This window comes from Vipera berus, assembly GCF_964194415.1.
Source record: "Vipera berus genome assembly, chromosome: 2".
Classification (NCBI taxonomy): Eukaryota; Metazoa; Chordata; class Lepidosauria; order Squamata; family Viperidae; genus Vipera; species Vipera berus.
In genome coordinates, this window is record NC_138203.1 from 275,318,427 (window position 1) to 275,344,770 (window position 26,344).

The following is a 26,344-nucleotide window of genomic DNA, read 5'->3' on the forward strand; positions in this document are numbered from 1 at the left end:
TTACACAATTACACACTTAGCCTCACAATTGCCCCAGCGTTATTCAGGAATTTAAAAGAGCCAAAAGAAACTCCTGAGCCGAGGTTTCAGCAAGCAAACAACTTTTATTTTGATCAAAATAGAGTTGGGTGGCCAGATCTCTCTTCGTGGCTGGTAGAGAGATGAAGGCAACAGCCAGGAAAGATGTCTTCCACCTTTTATACCCCTTCAGAACAAAGAGATCTGGTCTTGGTAGTAGGAACGAAAAGGTACAGAAAAATAATTCCAAGATGATGACTCACACACAACAACCTAGGCTCCACCATAACTCCTTTTTCCCCTGCCCTCACCATGCTCTTTTCATGTAAGCAATCCCCTGTACCTAATGCATGAAACATTTGCTTTTATATAATTTCCCAATATAAAGCACCTACAAAGCTGCTTACAAATAAACAAAGATGATTACAAAGTATCACTACTAATATCAATATTACTAACATCAACCTTAAGCATAATAAAATCCCTTCAACACAATCAACTTTCCTAGGGGTGACTCTCAGTGGAGATCAAAAGCTCTCTACACCCGAAATCTTTATGACTTATTTAATGTGGCTCCCAAGGTTGTAGGACATAGCAGCAACATCAGGCCAGATGCTCCAGGACGGCCAACTTCGCTTCTGCTGGCCAGGATTGCATCCAAGAGCACCCAGCATACCATTCCTGAAGGAGGACCTCCTGTATCCGCTGAATGCTAAATGCCATGTACTTCTGTAAATTTACTTGCACAGCAGTCTCCGTTAGGTCACAGAGAGAAAACTATGTAGTAGGGCCTCGAAAATGGGGACTAAAAAAGACGGGGCAATTGTGAATGTATGATAGATGAAACATTTGTAATATTTTTGTAATACATTTTTAAAAAGAAAGCAAAAGGGAAGAATAGAATATCCCACCAAAGCACAAGGCCGACTGATTACCAGGCTAACATTTTTAGAGGGACTCTATGCAGTGCTGTTTGTAATGTACATCACGTAGGTTTTAGATGGGGATAGTGGCCATTTCAGCTATTGGATGTGAGCTCTGTTGCATGGAGGAATCTGGAATAAAAGAACTGCAAGGTATATTTTACTGATTCCCTTTTCATTGAGGAATTAAAGATGGCATGCAAAGAACTTCCTGTGTAGCGTGCTGTAATTTATGGCGTAAATGTCCTCCCCACTAGACAGCCTCCCTACCTCCCTACAATGTGATCCACTAGAAAAAAATTGTAACCTGTCCTCTGAATTGTTAGTGAAATGAACAAATGTACAATTCTTTGCTTTCTTCCAAATTCAGGATCATTCATCTATATACCTTAAATATCAGTTAATCACTACAAATATTGTTTCTCTTTACTTGTAGGCATTCCTTGGAAATCTTTAAAGAAAATTTGACTTTCTTTTAAATGAAAATGATGACATGGTATAGGTCATTTGTTGTTGTATTTCCTCTGAAGTTTATTTACCTATTTTTAAGAACTACTAAGGACCAGAAGACTTTACTATGTCTTGATATGTAAAAACCATAGAACTCTTTTTCATGTGATCCTATGAGCACAGATGAATGGATGGCTCTGCCCAAGTGGACCCAGATGACTTTGTGAGCTGAGCTCTTCCCAACAAGCTGCAACTGGGAGTACAGCCACTTCTCAGAAGCCGCCTGACCATGGATGGAAACTGCGGTGGGGTTGGAGAAGGCTGAAGGGGATGTGGATTCCAAAGATTTGGAGTTAAACAGACTCGATGCGTTATGAACTGGACTTTCTTAAGAAGATTGGGGAATGGACTTATTTTATTAAACTGGAAAACTATTTTGACTGAACATTTTGGGTAAAATGGATCGACAACAGAGGTTTATAATTTTTGGGAATAAGACACAATTGTTGGGAAAGCTCAATCAAAATCTTAAGGAAAAGCTTTATTATTAAGAATCAAATGAATATATTTGTTCCTGGATGGATCAGACAATGATTGGGCTGACTTACCGTAAATAACAAGCCATTGTAGGCAAATACAATAGATAGTTAAAAGAGGGCTTTGATGTTTAACTTTACTGTTGGTGGTTCATGTGTTCAGCACTTTGCCTGTATACACAATACATAAGTGAAGGACAAATTGATTCTAACTAGAGGAAGAAATTCACAAATTTTTGGCCTGCTTTGCAAGGCTAGGAAACTAATATTGTTAAAATATGTTTATCAACATTCAACTGATTTATTATATGTAAATCCATTTTTGTCTTTTTTAATGCACATTTCTTTTTTTTAATGTTTTCCCCATCCTTGTTGTAATTTTTCTCCTTTTTCTTTTGAGTTTGTATTCTATCTTAATTTGCCTAATATTTTTTCTTTAAAAAGGCCCCTTACCAGAAGCAATTTCATGTAGCTGCTCTGTACCAATTATCTAAGATGCCTCTAAATATAGAATGATAGCATCATAGGGTTGGAAAGCACCTCAGGAGTTTTCAGGTCCAACCTTGGTGGAGCAGTGGGCTAATGCCTCCTTAAGTAACACCAGCTGCCTGCAATTAGTGCAGGTTCGAGTCCCACCAGGCTCAAGGTTGACTCAGCCTTCCATCCTTCCAAGGTAGGTAAAATGAGGACCCAGATTGTTGGGAGAAATAACCTTTTTAATAATACCGCTTGGGGGGGGGCGAAAGCCCTAATAAGCAGGCATATACATAGAATGAAGGCTATTGCTAAGCACACTGATTTGTGCTTTAGATTGTAAGCCACCCTGAATCTTCGGAGAAGGGCGGGATATAAATGGGATTAAAAAAAAACAAACCACTGCACAAGGCAGGAGCCTTACATAACCCCAGTCAAATGACTGGCTGGTCTATTCTGGAAAACTTCCAGTGATGGAGCATCCACAATGCCAGGAGGCCAGCTATTCCATTGATCAACTGCACTCACTGACAGAAAATTTCTCCTTACTTCTAAATTGGATCCTTCCAGCCACGAACTTCTTGTTCTGCTTTCTGTTGTCCTAGACCATGGGTAGGCAACCTCGGCTCCTTTATTACTAATGGATTTCAAATCCCAGAGTTCAACTCATGGAGTTGAAGTCCATGAGTCATAAAAGAGCCGAGGTTGCCTACCCGTCCTAGAGAATAAGTTGATCTCCTCTTCGTGACAGCCCCTCAAATAGTGGAAGACAGCCATCAGGCCACCCCCAATCCTTCTCTTCCATGGCCTAGAGACATACCTAGCTCTCTCAACTGATTGTGTGTGATGTTTTACCAGGCTGGAATTATCATTGAAACGTTTCCCACAATCAGGACATTAAAAGGCTTTCTCTCCTGTGTGAAACCTCTGGTGTTTTACCAGGTGGGAATTCTGATTGAAACATTTCCCACAATCAGGACATTCAAAGGTTTCTCTCCTGTGTGAGTCCTCTGGTGTATTACCAGGTTGGAATTGCGGGTGAAACATTTCCCACATTCAGGACATTCAAAGGGTTTCTTTCCTGTATGAATCCTCTGGTGTCTCACCAGGCTGGAATTGTGACTGAAACTTTTCCCACATTGAGGACAATCAAAGGGTTTCTCTCCTGTGTGAGTCCTCTGGTGAATCACAAGGCTCGAATTCCTACTGAAACATTTCCCACAATCAGGACATTCAAAGGGTTTCTCTCCTGTGTGAGTCCACTGGTGTTTCACAAGGTTGGAATTCTCACTGAAACTTTTCCCACAATCAAGACATTCAAAGGGTTTCTCTCCTGTGTGAGTCCTCTGGTGTATCACCAGGTTGGAATTGCGACTGAAACTTTTCCCACATTCAGGACATTCAAAGGGTTTCTCTCCTGTGTGAGTCCACTGGTGTTTCACAAGGATGGAATTCTCACTGAAACTTTTCCCACAGTCAGGACATTCAAAGGGTTTTTCTCCTGTGTGAGTCCTCTGGTGTGTCACAAGCTTGGAATTCTGACTGAAACTTTTCCCACAGATAGGACATTCAAAGGGTTTCTCTCCTGTGTGAGTCCACTGGTGTTTCACAAGGCTCGAATTCTCACTGAAACGTTTCCCACAGATAGGACATTCAAAGGGTTTCTCTCCTGTGTGAGTTCTCTGGTGTGCCACCAGGTGGGAATTCTTACTAAAACATCTCCCACAGATAGCACATTCAAAGGGTTTCTCTCCTGTGTGAAACCTCTGGTGTTTTACCAGGTGGGAATTCTGATTGAAACATTTCCCACAATCAGGACATTCAAAGGGTTTCTCTCCTGTGTGAGTCCTCTGGTGTATCACCAGGTAGGAATTGCGGGTGAAACGTTTCCCACATTCAGGACATTCAAAGGGTTTCTTTCCTGTATGAATCCTCTGGTGTCTCACCAGGCTGGAATTGTGACTGAAACTTTTCCCACATTGAGGACAATCAAAGGGTTTCTCTCCTGTGTGAGTCCTCTGGTGAATCACAAGGCTCGAATTCTTACTGAAACATTTCCCACAATCAGGACATTCAAAGGGTTTCTCTCTTGTGTGAGTCCACTGGTGTTTCACAAGGATGGAATTCTCATTGAAACTTTTCCCACAGTCAGGACATTCAAAGGGTTTTTCTCCTGTGTGAGTCCTCTGGTGTGTCACCAGGTGGGAATTCTGACTGAAACTTTTCCCACAGATAGGACATTCAAAGGGTTTCTCTCCTGTGTGAGTCCACTGGTGTTTCACAAGGCTCGAATTCTCACTGAAACTTTTCCCACAATCAGGACATTCAAAGGGTTTTTCTCCTGTGTGAGTCCTCTGGTGTGTCACCAGGTGGGAATTCTGACTGAAACTTTTCCCACAGATAGGACATTCAAAGGGTTTCTCTCCTGTGTGAGTTCTCTGGTGTGCCACCAGGTTGGAATTCTTACTAAAACATCTCCCACAGATAGCACATTCAAAGGGTTTCTCTCCTGTGTGAGTTCTCTGGTGTATCATCAATTTGGAATTCTTAGTAAAACATTTCCCACAATCAGGACATTCAAAGGGTTTCTCTCCTGTGTGAGTTCTCTGGTGTATCATCAATTTGGAATTCTTAGTAAAACATTTCCCACAATCAGGACATTCAAAGGGTTTTTCTCCTGTGTGAGTCCTCTGGTGTCTCACAAGGTTGGAATTCTGACTGAAACTTTTCCCACAGATAGCACATTCAAAGGGTTTCTCTCCTGTGTGAGTTCTCTGGTGTATCATCAATTTGGAATTCTTAGTAAAACATTTCCCACAATCAGGACATTCAAAGGGTTTCTCTCCTGTGTGAGTTCTCTGGTGTATCATCAATTTGGAATTCTTAGTAAAACATTTCCCACAATCAGGACATTCAAAGGGTTTTTCTCCTGTGTGAGTCCTCTGGTGTGTCACAAGGTTGGAATTCTGACTGAAACTTTTCCCACAGATAGGACATTCAAAGGGTTTCTCTCCTGTGTGAGTTCTCTGGTGTGCCACCAGGTGGGAATTCTTACTAAAACATCTCCCACAGATAGGACATTCAAAGGGTTTCTCTCCTGTGTGAGTTCTCTGGTGTATTATCAAGTTGGAATTCTTAGTAAAACATTTCCCACAATCAGGACATTCAAAGGGTTTCTGTCCTGAGTGAGTCCTCTGGTTTTTCATCAGGTCAGAATTTGCATTGAAACTTTCCCCACAAAGTGGACACTCATATGCTTTCTCTCCTGTGTGACTCCTCTGGTTTCTCTTGACATGGGAATTTCTAATGCAAGTTTCATACAATCAGTACAGTCGTAGATTTTCTGTCAATCCTCTGGTGTATCACCAATTGCCATGCTCACTAATGTATTTACTGCACTAGGAGTGCTTTTATGGCTTATCTCTTCTGTGACTCCTTCCATGAACCACAAAGGAGCTGTTCTGACCAAAGCTTTTGCCACAATCAGATGATTTCTATGGCTTTTCTCCTGTGTGGCTCCTCGTGTAAATAATCAGTTGTGATTTGCAATGTGTGCTTTTCCAACCACAGACACAAGTACGAAGGTTTTCCACAGCTGAAATTCTTGAGGAAGTCAAAAATATGGACAATCCCTTGTTTAGTGGTGCTTTCATTCAATCTGATTTCTTCCTCACAGGGCGACGCCTGCATGACTCTCTGCTCTACGTGAGTTTCCTAGTCACCTTTTCCTCCACTGATTTCGATATTTCCCTCTTTTGCTGAATGAAAAATAATCTCCCTTGACTTTTCATGTAAGGTATCCTTGAGTTCTGAATAATCTACTTATTCCAGTTTGAAATCTTTCTTGATTTTCTTTCTTTTTTTCTAAGAGCTGCTGGAGGAGAATTGTGTACTTTTCTGAAGGAAATGAGAAATATTTAGATTTCTGGCTCGATTTGCTTTCCTTTTCATTGTTGCTGCTTATTCTTAGCTGTCCAGAGTGCTCTTCTTCCCATCCTCTTTTCTATAAGATTTAAAGAAAAGTGTAACTTTAATTTTTATAAAATGGTGAGAGGTGTGAAAAAGAAAAAAAGTATACATTACAATGAAAAATCAAACATGCCACAATGATAGAATAATCTTTTACATTGTTTATGATTCATCTGATACATGGAATATTACCGACATCCATGTTAAAATATCCAATCAATCAAATTCAGTTGCTGATTTGGATAAAATTTCTTGATGACTTCGGTCAATCACAAATTGACCGAAGTAATACAAAGGGTTATCATCAAATACATCTGGAAGTGATGGAGATAGATTATGTAATTCCAGATATATGCATACAGAGAGAAATACAGATACACAATCCTACAAAAGTATATATGAAGAAAATCCATGTCTTTCAAGCCTGGAAAAATGTCACAAAATAGTGACGGCTTTACTGATGGATAACAGAATAACAGAGTTGTAAGGGACCTTGAAGGAAGAATTTTAATGATGGAAAAAAGATGTTGATAATAGCAATATATGCACCAAACAATAAACAAGAAATATTTTATCAAAAATGACACAGGAAAATATTGGAAATGGAATTTCAAAATATTTGTTTAGGAGGTTTTAACGCAATTGTGAATGAAAAATTAGATTACAAAAGTAGTAAAATGGAGATAAAAGGAAGAAAGAGATTACCTAAAGTGTTTGTTAAAATGGAAGAAGAAATCTGCGTACAGAATGTCTGGAGAGAAATGAACCCCCCAAAAGACTCAGTATACATTTTATTCAAATATAAACAAATCATGGTCTAGATTTGATATGATATGGATGTCCCCTAAATTAAGAACTAATATAAGTGAGGTTGAGATTATTCTGGAACGATGATACTGTTGTGCTTTAATTAATCTCTTGTAAGACTTCTATGGTCTGTGTAAGCAGATATAATTAACTTTAACAGGTCTCTCCAGATAGTTTAAACTCGTAGAAACACCTTTTATATAGAAATACCTTCATTGCAATTCAGATGACGTTGTACAGTATTTCCAAGATATTCCCGAGGTGTTTCCAAGGTTAGAAGATGATAATGCTCCCAGGGACTGCATATTGGGACGCCATGTTTTCTGCTAATGAAGCATGGCTCACTAGGGAAGAGGGAGGAGGAAGTCCATCCCAGAAAGGGGAGGGGAAAGGAAATACATCATATAGTAGGAGGGTCTGACTGCCCACATTCTGATTTCTCCACCCAGCCACGTGGTGGCAGCACAGAGATAGAACCCAATATTTGGGCTGACCATAATCCGATAAAGCTGAGTTGGACAGGAATTAAGAAAAAATCAAGATGGACATTGAATCAACTCTTATTAAAAGAGAAAGAATTTCAGAAATAGCACTAAAGGAAATGGTATTCTTTTTCAAAGAAAATAAAAAAGACACTTCACTCCAGTACGTATGGGATACAGCCAAAGCATACTTCAGAGCATTAGCTGTAACTTATACAGCTGAAAAGAATAAAGAGAAAAAGCCACATTGTACAACCCTAAGGGAAAATTTAAAAAAATTGGAGCCAGAACAAAAAGAAAACTCTTAAAAAACAAATGGAGAAAATTAAACATAAACTAAACTTACTGGAGTCAGAAGAATTGGCTCAACAAATCAAAAGGAAAAAATTTTTTTTTTTGGAAAATACAGATAAACTGGGATGATGGCTGGCTTATAAATTGAAAAAAGAAAGAGAAAAAAAGTTAATAACTTGCAAGGTGAGAAGGGAGATGTGTAACTCCAAAATGAGGCAATAAAAAAATAGCTAAAGAATATTATGAAAAAATATGATGTAGAAAAAAAATATCTCTGGGAAGAACAACACAATATATTTATTTATTTATTATTGGGACTTATATGCTGCCCTATCTCCCGAAGGACTCAGGGCGACTAACAAAAAGGCCCCTGCAGAATAAATAAAAATTAAAATTAAAATAAATTAAAAATTAGAGTTAAAAATTAAAAACATAATTAAAATCCCTGCCAGTCCAGGTCAGCCAGGTGGAAAAGGAGTGTTTTGAGGCCGCGGCGAAAGGACTGGAGATCCGGGGCCATCCGAAGCTCAGGGGGGAGCTGGTTCCATAGGGCTGGCGCTCCCACAGAGAAGGCTCTCCCCCCAGGGGTCGCCAGCCGACATTGTCTAGCCGACGGTACCCTGAGGAGGCCTTCTCTGTGTGAGCGTACTGGGCGATGGGAAGTCGTTCCCGGCAGCAGATGGTCCTGCAAGTATCCCGGGCCTAAGCCATGTAGGGCTTTAAAGGTAAGTACCAGCACCTTAAATCTCACCCGGACAACCGGTAACCAATGCAGCTCATGCAGGAGGGGTGTAATATGGGAGTATCGGGGTGCTCCCATCACTACCCGCGCGGCCGCACTCTGCACCAGCTGAAGCCTCCGGGTGGTCTTCAAGGGCAGCCCCATGTAGAGAGCATTGCAGTAATCTATACTATGGAATATAATAATATATATTAATAATATTATATAATATTAATATAATATTATAATATATAATATGGAAAAAGCCAATCTACCAAAAATTCCAGAAAAATTTAAAAACATGCTAAATGAAAAAATAACAATGATAGAACTGATGGAAGTTATAAAAAGACAAAAAAATGATAAAACTGCATGACCGGATAGACTTCTTTTAGAGTTCTATAAATGCTTTGAAGATACATTAATTCAGACAACATATCATAAACAAACAGCAAAAGTAATTGTAAATGGGGACTACGTAGGGAATTTTAACATAAAGAAAGGAACTGGACAAGGATATCCATTATCCCCATTGCTATTTATATTGAGATTGGAAGTTTTCAAGAGGAACATCAGACAAGACCCACAAATTAAAGGAATGGAGATAAAAGATGAAAGCTTTTACAAGCATTTGCAGACGACTTGGTAGTTATCACAGGAGAACCATTGGAGACAACCCCTAAACTATTGAAAAGGATTGAGTTATTTGGAGAAGTAGCAGGATTGAAGATAAATAGAGAAAAAAATGAAAGTTATAGTTAAAAACCTTGTTGTTGTTGTTAGTTGCGAAGTCGTGTCCGACCCATCGCGACCCTATGGACAACGTTCCTCCAGGCCTTCCTGTCCTCTACCATCTTCTGGAGTCCTAAAAACCTTACATCTAAGTAAAAAGAAGAATTGTCAGGAAAAAATGGATTTTCAAATAGTTAGGAAAGTTAAATATTTGAGAATATACCTAACAGCAAGATGTGCAATAATAAAAGATAATTACATAACAATACTTAATCAAATAAAATTAGATCTAGAAAAATGGAAAAACGTACAACTATCAGTGTTAGGAATAGCTACTGTGAAAATGAATAGTTTACCAAAACTACTCTTCTTATTCCAAACAGCACCTATAAAAACAGAATTTTTTTGATGATTTAAATTTATTTGGCAAGGAAGGAAAGCCAGAATTAAACTGAAAATGCTACAAGAATCCAAAGAAAATGGAGGATATGGATTACCAGACTGGGTCTTATATTATCAAGCATGCGTCTTAATATAGCTAAAAGAATGGATAACTCTCAGACATAAAAGACTGTTATATCTAGAAGGACATGATCCGCAATGTAGATGGCATGCATTTCTATGGTATCAGAAGAATAAGATTCATAGATATTTTCAAAATCATTATACAAAACTACACTACATCTTGTGTGGGAAAAGATAAAAAGCTAAAATCTACTGGAGAATCCTAGGATGGCTCTTAACGATGGAAGCGTTTGTTCACCCGAATCAAGTGAAATATGAAAAAAATGGACATATGAAGATATTTTGGATACCGAAGGGAATTTAAAAGCTAAAAACGACGTCTGGAGAAGGAAGCCATTCGCAAAGAATCAACCTTCGCTGGAAGGAGACTTTTTAAATCTTCCCACCAGCAGAAAATTGCAGCCCCCAGTTTAACAGCCTGCAGCACCAGCGGACTGAAAAGTTGGGGAGGGAAGGAAAATGCAGCAGCAGCAGCTGACCTGCTTCAGCCTAGTTGCTTCTCTGCTTGGACGCCGTGGAGGAAACCAAACAGCCCCGCTCGCTCCCGGCTTCTCCTCCGACCTGCCCTCCACTCACCTCCCAGCTGCTGCTTCAATCTGGGAAGAGGAAAAGATCCACTCTGCACACCAACTTCTTCCGATGAGTTACAAGGAAGAGGAAGTTCCTGGGCGCTTCCCCTCTCCTCCCCTCCTTTTTAGCAATATAGTACTCGATGGTTTTAACTCCTTTAAACTCAACCACACATGCCGTGTTCTGTATTATCCGCTTTCTAGGCAGAGATGTTGCCTGTTTGACCGCGGATAGGTGGCGAAAAGCACGCTTGTCTCGTCTCTGCTTAAGCCGTTTGCACGGTTTTCCCCCTGATTAAAAGCTATCAAGTCGTTCCTGATTTCTAGCAACCGACCTTTGCAACAGAGCCTAGTGAAATATGATGCTAGTTAGATTAGTTACATCAGAAGATTAGCTATGTGCTGAGCCTCAAATGTTCATGACGGTTTTACACAATTACACAATCAGCTTTCCTAGGGGTGACTCAGTGGAGATCAAAACCTCTCTACACCCGAAATCTTTATGACTTATTTAATGTGGCTCCCAAGTTTTTAGGACATAGCAGCAACATCAGGCCAGATGCTCCAGGGCAGCCAACTTCACTCCTGCTGGCCAGGATTGCATCCAAGAGCACCCAGCATACCATTCCTGAAGGAGGACCACCTATATCTGCTGAATGCCAAATACCATGTACTTCTGTAAATTTGCTTGCACAGAAGTCTCCATTAGGTCACAGAAAAATAAGCAGCAGGGCCTTGAAAATGGGGGCTAAGAAAGGCGGGTGATTGTGAATATATGGAAGAAGAAATATTTCTAAAATACATTTTTAAAAAGAAAACAAAAGGGAAGAATAGAATAGCCCACCAAAGCACATGGCTGACTGATCACCAGGCTAACCTGTTTAGAGGGACACCCTGAACTGCTGTTTTAATGTATATCTCCTAGGTTTTGGATGACAATAGTGGCCCTTTCAGCTATTGCATCAGAGCTCTGATGCATGGAGGAACCTGGAATAAAAGAACGAGACAATGGTTGGGCTGACTTACGGTAAATAACAAGCCATTGTAGTTAAATACAATAATCAATGGTTAAGAGAGGGCTTTGATGTTTAACTTTTAATGTTGGTTCATCTGTTCAGCACTTTGCCTTTATACACAGTAGATCAATGAAGGTCAAATTGATTCTAACTAGAGGTGTTGTTGTTAGTTGTGAAGTCGTGTCCGACCCATCGCGACCCTATGGACAACGTTCCTCCAGGCCTTCCTGTCCTCTACCATCTTCTGGAGTCCATTTAAGCTCACGCCTACTGCTTCAGTGACTCCATCCAGCCACCTCATTCTCTGTCGTCCCCTTCTTCTATTGCCCTCAATCTTTCCCAGCATTAGGCTCTTCTCCAGTGAGTCCTTCCTTCTCATTAGGTGGCCAAAGTATTTGACTTTTAGCTTCAGGATCTGGCCTTCTAAAGAGCAGCCAGGGTTGATCTCCTCTAGGACTGACCGGTTTGATCGCCTTGCAGTCCAAGGGACTCGCAGGAGTCTTCTCCAGCACCAGAGTTCAAAGGCCTCAATTCTTTGGTGCTCAGACTTTCTTATGGTTCAACTTTCACTGCCATACATTGCAACTGGAAAGACCATAGCGTTGACTATACACACTTTTGTTGACAGGGTGATGTCTCTGCTTTTTAGTGTGCTGTCTATATTTGCCATGGCTTTCCTCCCCAGGAGCAAGCGTCTTTTAATTTCTTGGCTACAGTCCCCATCTGCTGTGATCTTGGAGCCCAGGAAAATAAAATGTCACTACCTCCATTTCTTCCCCATCTATTTGCCAGGAATTGAGAGGGCCGGATGCCATGATCATGGTTTTCTTAATGTTTAGTTTCAACTAGAGGTAGAAATTCACAAATTTTGAATTTGCAAGGCTAGGAAAGTGATATTGTTACAATATGTTTATCAACATTCAACTGATTTACTATATGTAAATCTGTTTTTGTCTTTTTTAATGCACATTTCTTTTTTAATGTTTTGCCCATCCTTGTTTTGCTGTTGTAATTTTTGTCTTTTTATCTTATACTTTGTATTCTATCTTAATTTGCCTAATATTTTTTCTTTAAAAAGGCCCCTTACCAGAAGCAATTTCATGTGGCTGCTCTGTACCAATTTTCTAAGCTGCCTCTAAATCTAGAATCATAATATCATAGGATGGGAAAGCACCTCAGGGATCTTCTGGTCCAACCTGCTGCTCAAGGCAGGAGCCTTATATAACCCGTCAAATAACTGTCTGGTTTATTCTGGAAAACCTCCAATGATGGAGCATCCACAATGCCAGGAGGATGAATTGCACTCAATCACAGAAAATTTCTCCTTACTTCTACATTGGATATTCATTTGCGAACCTTTCATCCATGAACTTCTTGTTCTGCCTTCTGTTCTCCTAGAGAATAAGTTTATCTCCACTTCGTGACAGCCCCTCAAGTACTTAGGAGTCCTCCTAGATGCACGGCTTACCTTAGAAGATCATGTAGTAGCCATGACTAGGGGGGCTTTCGCACAGGTTCGCCTGGTGCGTCAGTTGCGGCCCTATCTAGACCGGGATGCCCTGTGTACGGTCACTCATGCACTCGTGACCTCTCGTCTTGACTATTGCAATGCTCTCTACATGGGGCTTCCCTTGAAGACCACTCGGAGGCTCCAACTGGTACAGAATGCGGCCGCGAGAGTTGTCTTGGGAGTTTCCCGGTACTCCCATGTTACACCTTTGCTCCGCGAGCTGCATTGGTTACCAGTTGTCTTCCGGGTGAGGTTCAAGGTCTTAGTGATGGTTTTTAAGTCCTTACATGGCATGGGTCCGGAATACCTCGGGGACCACCTGCTGCCGGCGTCGACTCCCCTCCGCCCTGTGCGTTCCCACAGAGAGGGCCTCCTCAGGGTGCCTCCAGTCAGAGAATGTCGGCTGGTGGCCCCCAGGGGGAGGGCCTTCTCTGTGGGCGCTCCAGCTTTGTGGAATCAGCTGCCGGTTGAGCTCCGGATGGCATCAGACCTCCGATCCTTCCGGCGCGGGTTAAAGACCCATTTATTTGAACAAGCTGGCCTGGCCTGATGGGGAGTTACTTAGGGTTTTAATATTTATATATATATTCTATTGTTTTTACTGTGGGTAATAATTTAATTCTTTTTTAACTTTTGTATTTTTGTAGTTTTATGATATGCCCTGTTCACCACCCTGAGTCCTTCGGGAGAAGGGCGGTATAAAAATTTAATAAACCTAAACCTAAACCTACTGGAAGATAGCTATCATGCCCCCCCAATCCTTTTCCACAGTCTAGACATACCTAACTCTCTCAACCAATTGTCATTTAGCGTCCAGACCATTTGTCATCTTTCTTCTTTGCACATTTTCCAGGGCCTCAACATGTGTTGAGTCATGGGACCAGAACGGGGCGCAATATTCTAAGTGTGGACTCACCAGCGTGGTGTAAAGTGGTACTATCACTTCTTGTTGTCTTGACACTATCACTCTGTTGATGAAACTGCATTGGCTTTTTTTGGGGGGGGGCAGTTGTAGTAGATTCCCAGCTCCTACTTGTCCACTAGGAAACCTAGATTCCTCTGTTGAGCCAGACGTTACATATCTGAGCAGGACCCAGAAGAATCAAGAGGGGTCACAGGCATCTTCAAACACCCTGAGTGCTACTCTCAGGAACAGCTTTCAGACTGATCAGCCGACATATTCTTAAGTTAAAGGAATTAATTCCTGGGTTTTTTCAAACATTTGTGTCTACTCATTGTCGCCATCCACGGGGACCTGAACTTCCATGATGTCTATCAAATCTGGTTCAGAATTTGGAGAATCATCAGGGAAATCAGAGAGATCCTCTGTGATTCTTTGATTTTCAAAGGCTCCAAACCGACTGGCAAAACAAATGACTGTTTTAGAGGGAAACCATAGCTTACTTGTCTGGTTTGAAATGTCCTAATTTCCCTCTGTCAGACTGGTAGTGATGAAGAATACAATCGCTGAATCTGAGAAGGATGCCAATCAACATATCCAGTTAGCCGTTCTAATTATTAAATTGTGCCTAAGGAATTGCTGTATTTTCATAGAATTTAGGAGTAGGGCAAATAGCAATACAATAAATTAAGAGACAGAAGCATAACTGCATCTCACGTCATCAGAGGCAAAGAGGGGTGGGACTGACGTATGATTGAAATTTTAAATTTATAAATGAGGGAAGGGAAGCTGAGTAAAACAGACTACTTAGAGATGCAGATTGCACAAGAGACAGATTACAAGTTAACAATTTTATATGTTAGAAAACCACTGTATGTATCACTGAGCAAGAGCTGGGTAATGAGCTTTACATTATCTTTTCATTATTAAATTCATTCATTATTAAACTTAATCACTGCCCATCTCACTGTTTGAGGCAACTCTGAGCGACTTGTCTTGTCCTAATGTCAATACCCATTTTTCCCCCTTATCAACAATGAAACCTTTTCAATTGTACATTTTTCCCCCTCATGTTAGGTAGCAAAACAGAGAGGTTTGTCTCTCTTCTGCCTGACAGTTTGGCCAAATGGCAGTGGCTTCCACAAGTCCACCGCATGGCCCAAGGAAGAAGCCAGGGCCCACTAAAAATAACAGTTGCTTCCAGGACACAGTCCCAAGGGCCAGGGATGCATGCCCCCCCCCTTCCCCAACATGAGGTTCAGAGATTTTCAAAAGGTAAAGAGAAGGTTGTGAGGCCTGGTGGGTGGAAGTCAGGCCTAAGGAATGCAGGGACGCAGTGGGAGTGAGAAAAAAGCCAGTGGGGATCCTGTGGAGATACAAAGGTTTGGAAACATCGCAAAGGGTGTCTCGGAGGGTGGAGGAGGCCTAGGGATGCAGGAGGCAGGCAAGCATGGCCCTGTGGTAGGCCTCCAAGAGTTTTCCCCAACCCTGAGGTAGCCAGCGTTCTCCTTAGTGACTTGCACATTCAATTAATGGCTGCATCAGGGAGATCAGAGTACTTAAGGAAAGCAGTCTCACTTAATGGTTGTTGCAGCATGCAACCATAAAGGGCAGGCCATGACAGTTGTATCTTGAGGACTACTTGTATGCTGGCTGAGGAATTCTGGGCCTCAAAATCTGAAGGAAACCAAGGCAGAAGACTGAAACTCTACATGTGGGAATTACATAATCAATATACAAAACTACCACCCAGAAACCTTTTTGAGAAATTCCACTACTTCTGCAAAAGGAAATATCCAGCAACTGCTGCTAACCAGAAATTGGTAGTTAGCCTTTTTCCATTTTCCTTTTCTCTCCACCTACAAGTCTAATCCTGAGACATGTTTGATTCAGACCACAATTCAAATAGTCAATGTCTCACCCTGTTTCCCCTTCATGGATTACTGCCTTGTCGTGGTGAAGGGGCTTGCGTAATTCAATGAAGCTATGAACTATGCCATGCAGGTCCACCCAAGACGGACAGGTCATAGCAGAGAGTTCTGACAAAACGTGATCCACTGGGGAAGGAAATGGCAACCCACTCCAGTATCTTTGCCATGAAAACCCTATGGACAGTACCAAAAGGCAAAACGATATGACGCTGGAAGATGAGCCTCTCAGGTCAGAAGGCGTCCAATATGCTACTGGGGAAGAGCAGAGGGCTAGTACTAGTAGTGCCAGAAAGTATGAAGTGACTGGGCCAAAGCCGAAAGGACGCTCAGCTGTGGATGTATCTGGTGGTGAAAGGAAAGTCCGATGCTGTAAAGATTTTTTCTCCATAGGAACCTGGAATGGAAGATTGATGAATCAAGGAAAGCTGGACGTGGTGACAAGAGATGACAAGACTGAACATCAACATCTTAAGAATCACCGAACTAAAATCAACAGGAATGGGTGAATTTAATTCAGATGACCATCAGGTATACTACTGTGGGCAAGAATCCCTCAGAAGAAATGAAGTAGCCTTCATAGTCAATAAAAGAGTAGCAAAAGCAATACTGGTATACAATCCCCAAAATGACAGAATGTTCTCAGTTTGAATCCAAGGCAAACCATGTGCTCTGCAGCCAAAGATGGAGAAGGTCTACACCCGTGATGGCAAACCTATGGCACGGGTGCCACAGGTGGCACACAGAGCCCTCTATGTGGGCATGCGCACCATCGCCCCAGGCCTAGTCCTTCAGCTGGGTTTTATAAAACCCTTTCACTTTAGGCCTCTGCCATGTGCAACAAAAAAGTTTCAATCAATCAATCAATTTCAACTTCTCGCAGGGAAAAAAAAAGTTCTCGCAAAGTTGGAATTGATTGATTGAACTTTTTAGTCCCACCCAGTCTGCCGTTACCACTGCAGCCACACCCACCCAGTTGGCCACACTCATCCAAAGGACCACACCCATCCAGCACCCAACAATACATAAGTGTGTTTTGGGTTGCAGTTTGGGCATTCGGTCTCTAAAAGGTTCGCTATCACTGCTCTATACAGTCAGTGAAAACAAGACCAGGAGCTGACTGTGGCTCAGACCATGAGCTTCTCGTTGCAAAATTTAGGCTTAAACTAAGAAAGAAGGGAAAAACACTAGGCCACTCAGGTATGAACTAAATCATATCCCTGACGAATGTACACTAGAGGTGACAAATAGATTTAAGGAATTAGATCTGATAGACAGAGTGCCTGAAGAACAATGGACAGAGGTTCACAACATTGTACAAGAAGTAGCAACTAAAACCGTCCCAAAGCAAAAGAAATGCAAGAAAGCAAAATGGCTGTCTGAGGAAGCTTTGCAAATAGCTGAGGACAGGAGGGAAGCAAAAGGCAAGGGAGAAAAAGAAAGATACACCCAAATGAATGCAGAATTCCAGAGAATAGCTAGAACAGATAAGAATGCCTTCTTAAATGAACAGTGCAAAGAAATAGAAGAAAACAATAGAATAGGGAGGACTAGAGATCTCTTCAAGAAAATTGGAGAGATGAAGGGAACGTTTCATACAAAAATGGGCATAATAAAGGACCAAAATGGCAGGGACCTAACAGAGGCAGACGAGATTAAGAAGAGATGGCAAAATTACACAGAAAAACTATACAAGAACAAGCTTAACATCCCTGATAACCACGATGAGGTGGTCACTGATCTCAAGCCAGACATCCTAGAATGTGAAGTGAAATGGGCCTTAGGAAAGCTGAGCAACAACAAAGCTAGTGGAGGTGACAGTATTCCAGCTGAGCTATTCAAAATCTTAAAAGACGATGCAGTAAAAGTGCTACACTCAATTTGCCAGCAAATTTGGAAAACTCAACAGTGGCCACAGGATTGGAAAAGATCAGTTTACATTCCAATTCCAAAGAAAGGCAGTGCCAAAGAATTTTAAAACTAGCGCACCATTGCCCTCATTTCACATGCTAGTAAAGTTATGCTTAAAATCCTATAAGCTAGACTCCAGCAGTATGTGGATTGAGAACTACCAGAAGTACAAGCAGGATTTCGAAGAGGCAGAGGAACTAGAGATCAAATTGCCAACATACGCTGGATCATGGAGAAAGCTAGGGAATTCCAGAAAAACACCTGCTTCATTGACTATGCTAAAGCATTTGATTGTGTGGATCCCAACAAACTGTGGCAAGTTCTTAAAGAGATAGGAATACCAGACCATCTCATTTGTGTCCTGAGAAACCTATATGTGGGTCAAGAAGCAACAGTGAGAACTGGACACGGAACCACTGATTGGTTCAAAATTGGGAAAGGAGTCTGGCAAGGCTGTATACTGTCACCCTGCCTGTTTAACTTATATGCAGAGCACGTCATGAGAAAGGCAGGGCTAGATGAATCAAAAGTTGGAATTAAGATTGCCAGGAGGAATATCAACAACCTAAAATATGCAGATGATACCACTCTAATGGCAGAAAGTGAAGAGGAACTAAAGAGCCTCTTGTTGCGAGTGAGGAAGGAGTGTGCAAACGTTGGGTTGAAACTAAACATTAAGAAAACCAAGATCATGGCATCCGGCCCTCTCAATTCCTGGCAAATAGATGGGGAAGAAATGGAGGTAGTGACAGATTCTATTTTCCTGGGCTCCAAGATCACCGCAGACGTGGACTGCAGCCAAGAAATTAAAAGATGCTTGCTTCTGGGGAGGAAAGCCATGGCAAATCTAGACAGCACACTAAAAAGCAGAGATATTACCCTGCCAACAAAAGTGCGTATAGTCAAGGCTATGGTCTTTCCAGTTGCAATGTATGGCTGTGAAAGTTGGACCATAACAAAGGCTGAGTGCCAAAGAATTGAGGCCTTTGAACTATGGTGCTGGAGAAGACTCCTGTGAGTCACTTGGACTGCAAGGCGATCAAACCGGTCAGTCCTAGTGGAGATCAATCCTGAGTGCTCTTTAGAAGGCCAGATCTCGAAGCTAAAACTCAAATACTTTGGCCACCTAATGAGAAGGACGGACTCACTGGAGAAGAGCCTAATGCTGGTAAAGGTTGAGGGCAAGAGAAGAAGGGGATGACAGAGAATGAGGTGGATGGATGGAGTCACAAAAGCAGTATGCATGAGACTAAATGGACTCCAGAAGATGGTAGAGGACAGGAAGATCCATGGGGTCGTGATGGGTCAGACACAACTTCGCTACTAACAACAACACCCACAGTTTCAATGGGAGATCACAAATGAATTTCAAGCCTTTTCTTTTTTAAAAAAATGTTTTATTGGTTTTTAACAAAGGCTACAAACACACTGGCAGAACCAAAGGCTGTTTAGAGTTTGTAAAGTCTAAGACTGGTAGTGTTGGAGAAGACCATCACTGAATCTGAAAAGAATGCAAATTAAAACAGGTCAAGTTTAGTCATTTTAATTTTTAACTGTACATAAAGAAATATTGTACTTTCATAGAATTTAGGACTAGGGCAGATATCAGGGCAAGAGGCAGGCGGCTAACTGCAATTAAAATGGCTAAACCTCATCTGTTCTCATTGGGGCTTTTCTCAGATTGAGGGATGGTCTTCTTCATCACTGCCAGTCTAAGAGATGGATATTAGGACATTTCAAGCAGGGCAAATAAGCTAGAGTTTACCTTGTAACTTTACAACCTCTGTGCATTTTTTTCTCATGTTAAGGTAGCAAAACAGAGAGGATTGTCCCTCTTCTGAGTGACACTGTGGATAGTGTGGCAAAATGGCAGCCACTTCCACAAGTCCACCACATGGCCCTGAGACGAATCCAGGGCCCACTGAAAATGACGGCTGCTTCCTGGAGACAGTCTTGAGGCCCAGGGATGTGTGCCCAGTCCTCCTTCCCCAACATGAGGTTCACAGATGAGGAGGGTGGTGTGAGGCCTGGTGGGGTGGGAGTCAGGCTTAAGGACTGCAGGGACCCAGTGGGAGTGGGGAAAAGGATGTAGGGACCCAGTAGGGGGGAAGGTAAAGGACTGGGGGGACGCTGTGGGGGGAAAAAGGGCCAGGGAGACCCAAGCATTGGGAAACAGAGCACAGGGCATCTCGGAGGGTGCGGGAGGCTTAGAGATGCCTGAGGCAGACAAGCCTGGCCCTGCGCTGGCCTCCAAGAGTTTTCCCCAACATTGAGATAGCTAGTGTTCCGCTTAGTGACTCGCACATTTGATTAATGGCTACATCAGAGAGATCAGGGTACTTAAGGAAAACAGTTTCACTTAACGACCATTGAAACATGCAACCATAATTGGCAGGGCATGACAGGTGTATCTTGAGGACTTTTTCTATGCTGACTGAGAAATTCTGGGCCTCAAAATCTGGAGGAATCCAGGGCAGAAGACTGAAACTCCACATGTGGGAATTATATAATCAATATACAAAACTACTACCCCAGCATTTTTGAGGAATTCCACTTCTGCCAAAAAATATCCAGTAACTGCTGCTGATAACATGAAACAGGGAGTTAGCCTTTTTCCATTTTCCTTTTCTCACTTACAAGAAAAATCCCGAGAAATATTTGAGTAAAAAGGTCTGCCTTATGTGACTGTCCAAATGACCTTTTCCTTCCCATTGACTCCTAGATATTTCCCTCTTTTTCTGAATTAGGAAATGATCTTCCTTGATGTTTGATATATTTCTTCCACATAGTCTATTTTGTCCAGCTCAAAACTCTTTTCCCGACTTTCTCTTTCTTGTCTGTCAAGAAGACAAACTTTTGGGGAAGAAGACTTTTGTAGTTTTCCAGAGGAGCTAAGATCTTGATTGCTGCCTTGACTTGCTTTGTATTTTAATGCTGCTTGTGATTCTCAGATCTCCACAGTGCTCCCATTCACATTCAAAGAATCATCAGGGAAGTCACATTGATCCTCTGTAATGTTATGATTTTCAAAGGCTACAAGCCCACTGGGGTCCAAGGGAGCAATGATGTTGCACAATTGAAGGCTGCTTTAGTGGTTGTAAAGTTACAAGGGAAATCCTAGCTTAGTTTTCCAGTTTAAAATGTCCTGATTTCTTTCTCTCAAAGTGGCGGGGATGGAGAAGACCATCCCTGAATCTGAAAAGAATGTCGGTCAAAACAGATCCAATTTAACCACTCAAATTTTTTAACTGTGCCTAAAGAAATGCTGTACTTTTATAGAATTTAGGACTGGGGCAGATTGCAAGGTAACAATACATTTTCTACTGTACATTTTTCCCCTCAGGTTAAGGTGGCAAAAGAGAGGTTTGTCACTCTTCTGTGTGACAGTGCACAGAGAATGACAAAATGGCAGGTACTTCCACAAATTGACTGCATGGCCCAAGGATGAATCCAGGACCCACTGAAAATGATGGATGCTTTCAGGTTGAGTCATGAGGCCAAGGGATGCATGCCCTCACTTCCTTTCCCAACATGAGGATCAGAAAAGGTAAGGAGTGGGAGGGTGTGAGGCCTGGTGGGGTGGTAGTCAGGATAAAGTGGATCCTGGGGGGAACGAGAGGCCTGTGGTGACCGTGGGGGGAGGGATATGACTGGGAAACCCTGTGGAGAAGGGCCGTAGAGACACAAAAGATGGGAAACAGAGCACAGAGTGTCTTGGAGGGTGGGGCAGGCCTAGGATGCCTGAGGTAGGGAAACCTGGGCCTGTGCTACGTCTCCAAGAGTTTCCCCCAATCCTGAGGTAGCCATTGTTCCCCTTAGTGACTTGCACATTCGATTAATGGCTGCATCAGGGACATCAGGATAGTTAAGAAAAGCAGTTTCATTTAATGGCCGTTGCAGCATACAATGGCAGGCTATGTAATTGGCAGGCCATGAAAGTTATATCTTGAGAACATTTTCTATGTTGGCTGCGGAATTCTGGGCCTCAAAATCTGGAGGAAACCAAGGCAGAAGACTGAAACTTCACATGTGGGAACTACATAATCAATATTCAAAACTACCACCCAGAAGCCTTTTTGAGGAATTCCACTATTTCAGCAAAAGGAAATATTGAATAACTGCTCCTGATAACAAGAAACTGGTAGTTAGCCTTTTTCCAATTTTCTTTTCTCTCCACCTACAAGTCTAATTCTGAGACATGCTTCAATAGAAAGAATCAGGCCAGAATTCAAATTCAATTTCTCACCTACATTTTCAATGGGAGATTACAAATTAAAAAGACTTTTCTAAACTCTTCAATTTTTCCATCAAGTGGATTTCCTCATGTGCAATAAGGGATTATTTATGAGTGAAGTAACATCCACAGACTGAATATTTGAAAAGTTTCTCCCCCGTGTGAGTCCTCTGCTGTTTCAGCAGGTTTGAATTCAGACTGAAACTTTTCCAACAATCTGATACAATTTCTTTCCTGTGTGAATCCTCTGGTGTTTCACCAGGCTGGAATTATAACTGAAACATTTCCCACAATCAGGAGATTCAAAGGGTTTCTCTCCTGTGTGAGTCCTCTGGTGTATCACCAGGCTGGAACTGTGACTGAAACATTTGCCACAATCAGGACATTCAAAGGGTTTCTCTCCTGTATGAATCTTCTGGTGTTTCACAAGGCTGGAAATATAACTGAAACTTTTCCCACAATTAGGACATTCAAAGGGTTTCTCTCCTGTGTGAATATTCTGGTGTATCACTAGACTGGAATTCTGAATGAAACATTTAGCACAATCTGAACACTGATATGGTTTCTCTCCTGTGTGACACCTCTGGTGTCTCAATAGGGAGGAATTGCTACTGAAACCTTTCCCACAATCCAGACACTGGAATGGTTTCTCTCCCGTGTGACTCCTCTGGTGTATCACTAGCTTGGATTTCTCACTGAAACTTTTCAGACTGAAACTTTTCCAACAATCTGATACAATTTCTTTCCTGTGTGAATCCTCTTTCCTGTGTGAATATTCTGGTGTATCACTAGACTGGAATTCTGAATGAAACATTTAGCACAATCTGAACACTGATATGGTTTCTCTCCTGTGTGACACCTCTGGTGTCTCAATAGGGAGGAATTGCTACTGAAACCTTTCCCACAATCCAGACACTGGAATGGTTTCTCTCCCGTGTGACTCCTCTGGTGTATCACTAGCTTGGATTTCTCACTGAAACTTTTCCCACAATCATGACATTCAAACAGTTTCTCTCCTATGAGTATTCTGGTGTGTCACCAGGCTGGACTTCTGACTGAAACTTTTCTCACAGACAGGACATTCAAAGGGTTTCTCTCCTGTGTGAGTACTCTGGTGATTCACCAGGGTGGACTTCTGACTGAAACCTTCCCCACAATTGGGACATTCAAAGGGTTTCTCTCCTGTGTGAATCCTCTGGTGTACCACCAAGTTGGAATTCCGAGTGAAACGTTTCCCACAATTAGGACATTCAAAGGGTTTCTCTTTTGTGTGAATCCTTTGGTGTATCATCAGGCTGCAATTATCCCTGAAATCTTTCCCACAATCAGGACATTCAAAGAGTTTCTTTCCTGTGTGAGTCCTCTGGTGTCTCATGAGGTCGGAATTATTACTGAATTTTTTCCCACAATCAGGACATTCAAAAGGTTTCTCTCCAGTGTGAGTCCTCTGGTGTTTCACCAGGGTAGATTTCAAACTGAAATTTTTCCCACAATCAGGACATTCAAAGGGTTTCTCTCCTGTGTGAGTCCTCTGGTGTACCACCAGTGTGGAATTCTGAATGAAACTTTGTCCACAATCAGGACATTCAAAGGGTTTCTCTCCTGTGTGTGTTCTCTGGTGTATCACCAGGCTGGAATTATAACTGAAAGTTTTCCCACAATCAGGACATTCAAAAGGTTTCTCTCCTGTGTGAGAACTCTGGTGTATTACCATGTGGGAATTCTGACTGAAACATTTCCCACAATCCGAACACTGATATGGTTTCTCTCCTGTGTGAGTCCTCTGGTGTTTCACCAGGGAGGAATTGCTACTGAAACTTTTCCCACAATCCAGACACTGGTATGGTTTTTCTCCCGTGTGACTCCTCTGGTGTATCACCAGCTTGAATTTCTCACTGAAGCTTTTCCAACAATCAGGACATTCAAACGGTTTCTCTCCTATGTGAGTATTCTGGTGTGTCATCAGGCTGGACCTCTGACTGAAACTTTTCCCACAGATAGGACATTCAAAGGGTTTCTCTCCTCTGTGAGTCCTCTGATGTCTCATGAGGTTGTAATTCTGATTGAAACGTTTGCCACAAACAGGACACTCATACACTTTCTCTCCTGTGTGAGTCCTCTGGTGTCTCATGAAATGGGAATTCTTACTGAAACATTTCCCACAAAGACAACATTCAAAGGGTTTCTCTCCTGTGTGAGTCCTCTGGTTTCTCATCATGTGGCAATTTCTTTTCCCACAATTTGGACACTCATAGTTTATCCCTGGAGTGAATCCGCTGATGTATCTCGAGACTGGAATTGTAACTGAAACGATTCCCACAGTCAGGACATTCAAAGGGTTTCTATCCTGTGTGAATCCTCTGGTTACTCTCTTATGTGGGTCTTTCCATGTACCACAAGGGAGCTGTTGTGACTAAAGCTTTCAACACATGTGGATAATTGGTAATGTTTTTGTCCAGTGTGGATGCTATCATGCATAATCTGTTATTTGCTGTCTGTGCTTTTCCAACAATAGACACAACTACGGAGCTTTTCCAGAGCTGATATTTTTGAGGTCGTCAAAAACATGGAAAATCCCTTGTTTAGTGGTGCTTTCGTTCAAACCGTTTTCTTCCTCACAGGGTGAGACTTGCATTACTCTCTGTTCTATGTGAATTTCCTGCTGACCTTTTCCTCCAACTGACTTCCAGATATTTCCCTCTTTTACTGAATGAAAAATAATCTTCGATGTCTTTTCATGTAAAGTATCCTTGAGTTCTCAATAACCTACTTATTCTAGTGTGAAATCTTTCTTTATTTTCCCTCTCTTCAGCTGCTGCAGGAGGAGGAGAATTTTGTGGTTTTCTGAAGGAAATGGAAAATATTTTGATTTCTGGCTCGCTTTGCTTTCCTTTTTCAATGTTGCTTGTTATTCTTAGCTGTCCAGAGTCCTTTTATTGCCATCCTCTTTGTCTATAAGATTCAAAGGAAAGTGTAATTAAATGGTTAGAGATGTTGGGAAAAAATACATTACAATGAAAAAGCAAACATGCCACAATACTAGAATAACCTCGTACATTAATTATGATTCATTTGACACATGGAAGACTACAGACATCCAAATTCAGATATCCGTTCAATCATGAAATTCTCTCGTTGACTTGGATCAATCACAAATTCTTAGCAATTCAAAGGGTTATTATCAAATATATCTGCAAGTGCTGGGAATAGATTTTATAATTGCAGATTTAAGCATACAAAGAGAAATACAGACACACACCTACAAATGTCTATACGGATAAAATCTTATGTCTTTCAAGCCTGGAAAAATGTCCCAAAAGGGTTAAAATCAAAGCTTTTGAGCTAATTTTAGAGATGTGGGGGCTTTAACTGATGATTAATAGAATAATAGAGTTGGGAGGGACCTAAGAGGTCTTCTAGTCCAACCCCTGCTCAGGGAGGGAAACCTATACCATTTCAGAAAAACGGTCGTCCAAACTCTTCTTAACAACATCCAGTGATGGAGCATCCATTTCTTCTGTCTAACTGTCAAGAAATTCCTCCTTAGCTCTAGGTTGGTCCTGTCCTTGATAAGTTTCTAGCCATTGCTTCTTGTCTTGCCTTCAGGTGCTTTGCAAAATTGGGCGACCCTCTCCTCTTTCTGGCTGACCCTGAAATATTGGAACACTGCTATCATGTCATCCCTAGTCTTTCTTTTAATTCAACTAGACATAACCCATTCCTGCATCCGTTCTTTATATGCTTTATACAGTAGTGGCCAAAATTGTGGAAACCTTTTGGGAAATGTGTACATTTGAGGTTTGATGGCTAATAACACCACTTCTTTTGGGAGTAGTACCATAAAATTATATATCAATGGAAAGATAATTTAATCAAGAATGTAATGCAACAAAGACTATTCAATTACAGCCATTTGCCTGAAATGGTATAAGGTTTCCTGCCTGAGCAGGGGGTTGGACTAGATGACCTCCAAGGTCCCTTCCAACTTTATTATTATTATTATTATTATTATTATTATTATTATTATTATTATTAATTATCTGTATTCTATGAAACATTATAGCCATATAACCAGAAAAAGGAAGCACAACTTGCTTCAGTTGGTATCAGGTAGCATTCCTTCATCTGATTGTAGCTAATGAGCATGAGTGTTTAGAAAGCCAATCGGGTGTCATCTTGTTTCTGCAATGAGCCAATCAGAACCCAGTAGGAGTCAATAACTGATGTCATGTATTGAAGCTGAGAGGAGGACATTTCTCAGTGTGTTATGTGATCGCTATCAACTTGGTTGTGGTTTTTTTGTGTTCTTTCATTTAGTGGAGTAGCACCATAAAATTATATATC

General features: G+C 41.6%; 2 protein-coding genes across 6 annotated transcripts in view; both read right to left on the reverse strand.

The window, feature by feature from the left end:
• LOC308662044 (uncharacterized protein) overlaps positions 1 to 24,744 on the reverse strand; it is a 40,167-nt gene extending 15,423 nt beyond the window's left edge. Inside the window, exons 1-2 of one of the 2 annotated variants that reach the window (XM_081317460.1) lie at positions 20,404 to 24,744; positions 19,197 to 19,267 (exon numbers count right to left, since the gene is read on the reverse strand). In XM_081317460.1, the coding sequence (XP_081173586.1) occupies positions 23,001 to 24,218 (1,218 nt within the window). In that variant the 5' untranslated portion in view covers positions 24,219 to 24,744 and the 3' untranslated portion in view covers positions 19,197 to 19,267; positions 20,404 to 23,000. Of the gene's footprint in view, positions 1 to 19,196; positions 19,268 to 20,403 lie in introns of those variants that run through there. The other variant, XM_081317461.1, reaches the window with a different exon arrangement.
• Positions 1 to 26,344, reverse strand: part of LOC308662040 (uncharacterized protein) — a 52,864-nt gene that overhangs the window by 17,159 nt on the left and 9,361 nt on the right. The window contains exons 1-4 of one of the 4 annotated variants that reach the window (XR_014025086.1): positions 10,508 to 10,572; positions 9,441 to 9,554; positions 4,166 to 6,404; positions 92 to 3,326 (exon numbers count right to left, since the gene is read on the reverse strand). Coding sequence is in view for 2 of the 4 variants with exons in the window: in XM_081317452.1 (XP_081173578.1) it covers positions 3,337 to 5,607 (2,271 nt within the window). In the remaining 2 variants the exon portion in view is untranslated. Of the gene's footprint in view, positions 1 to 91; positions 6,405 to 9,440; positions 9,555 to 10,507; positions 10,573 to 26,344 lie in introns of those variants that run through there. The other 3 variants (XM_081317452.1, XM_081317454.1, XM_081317453.1) reach the window with 3 other exon arrangements.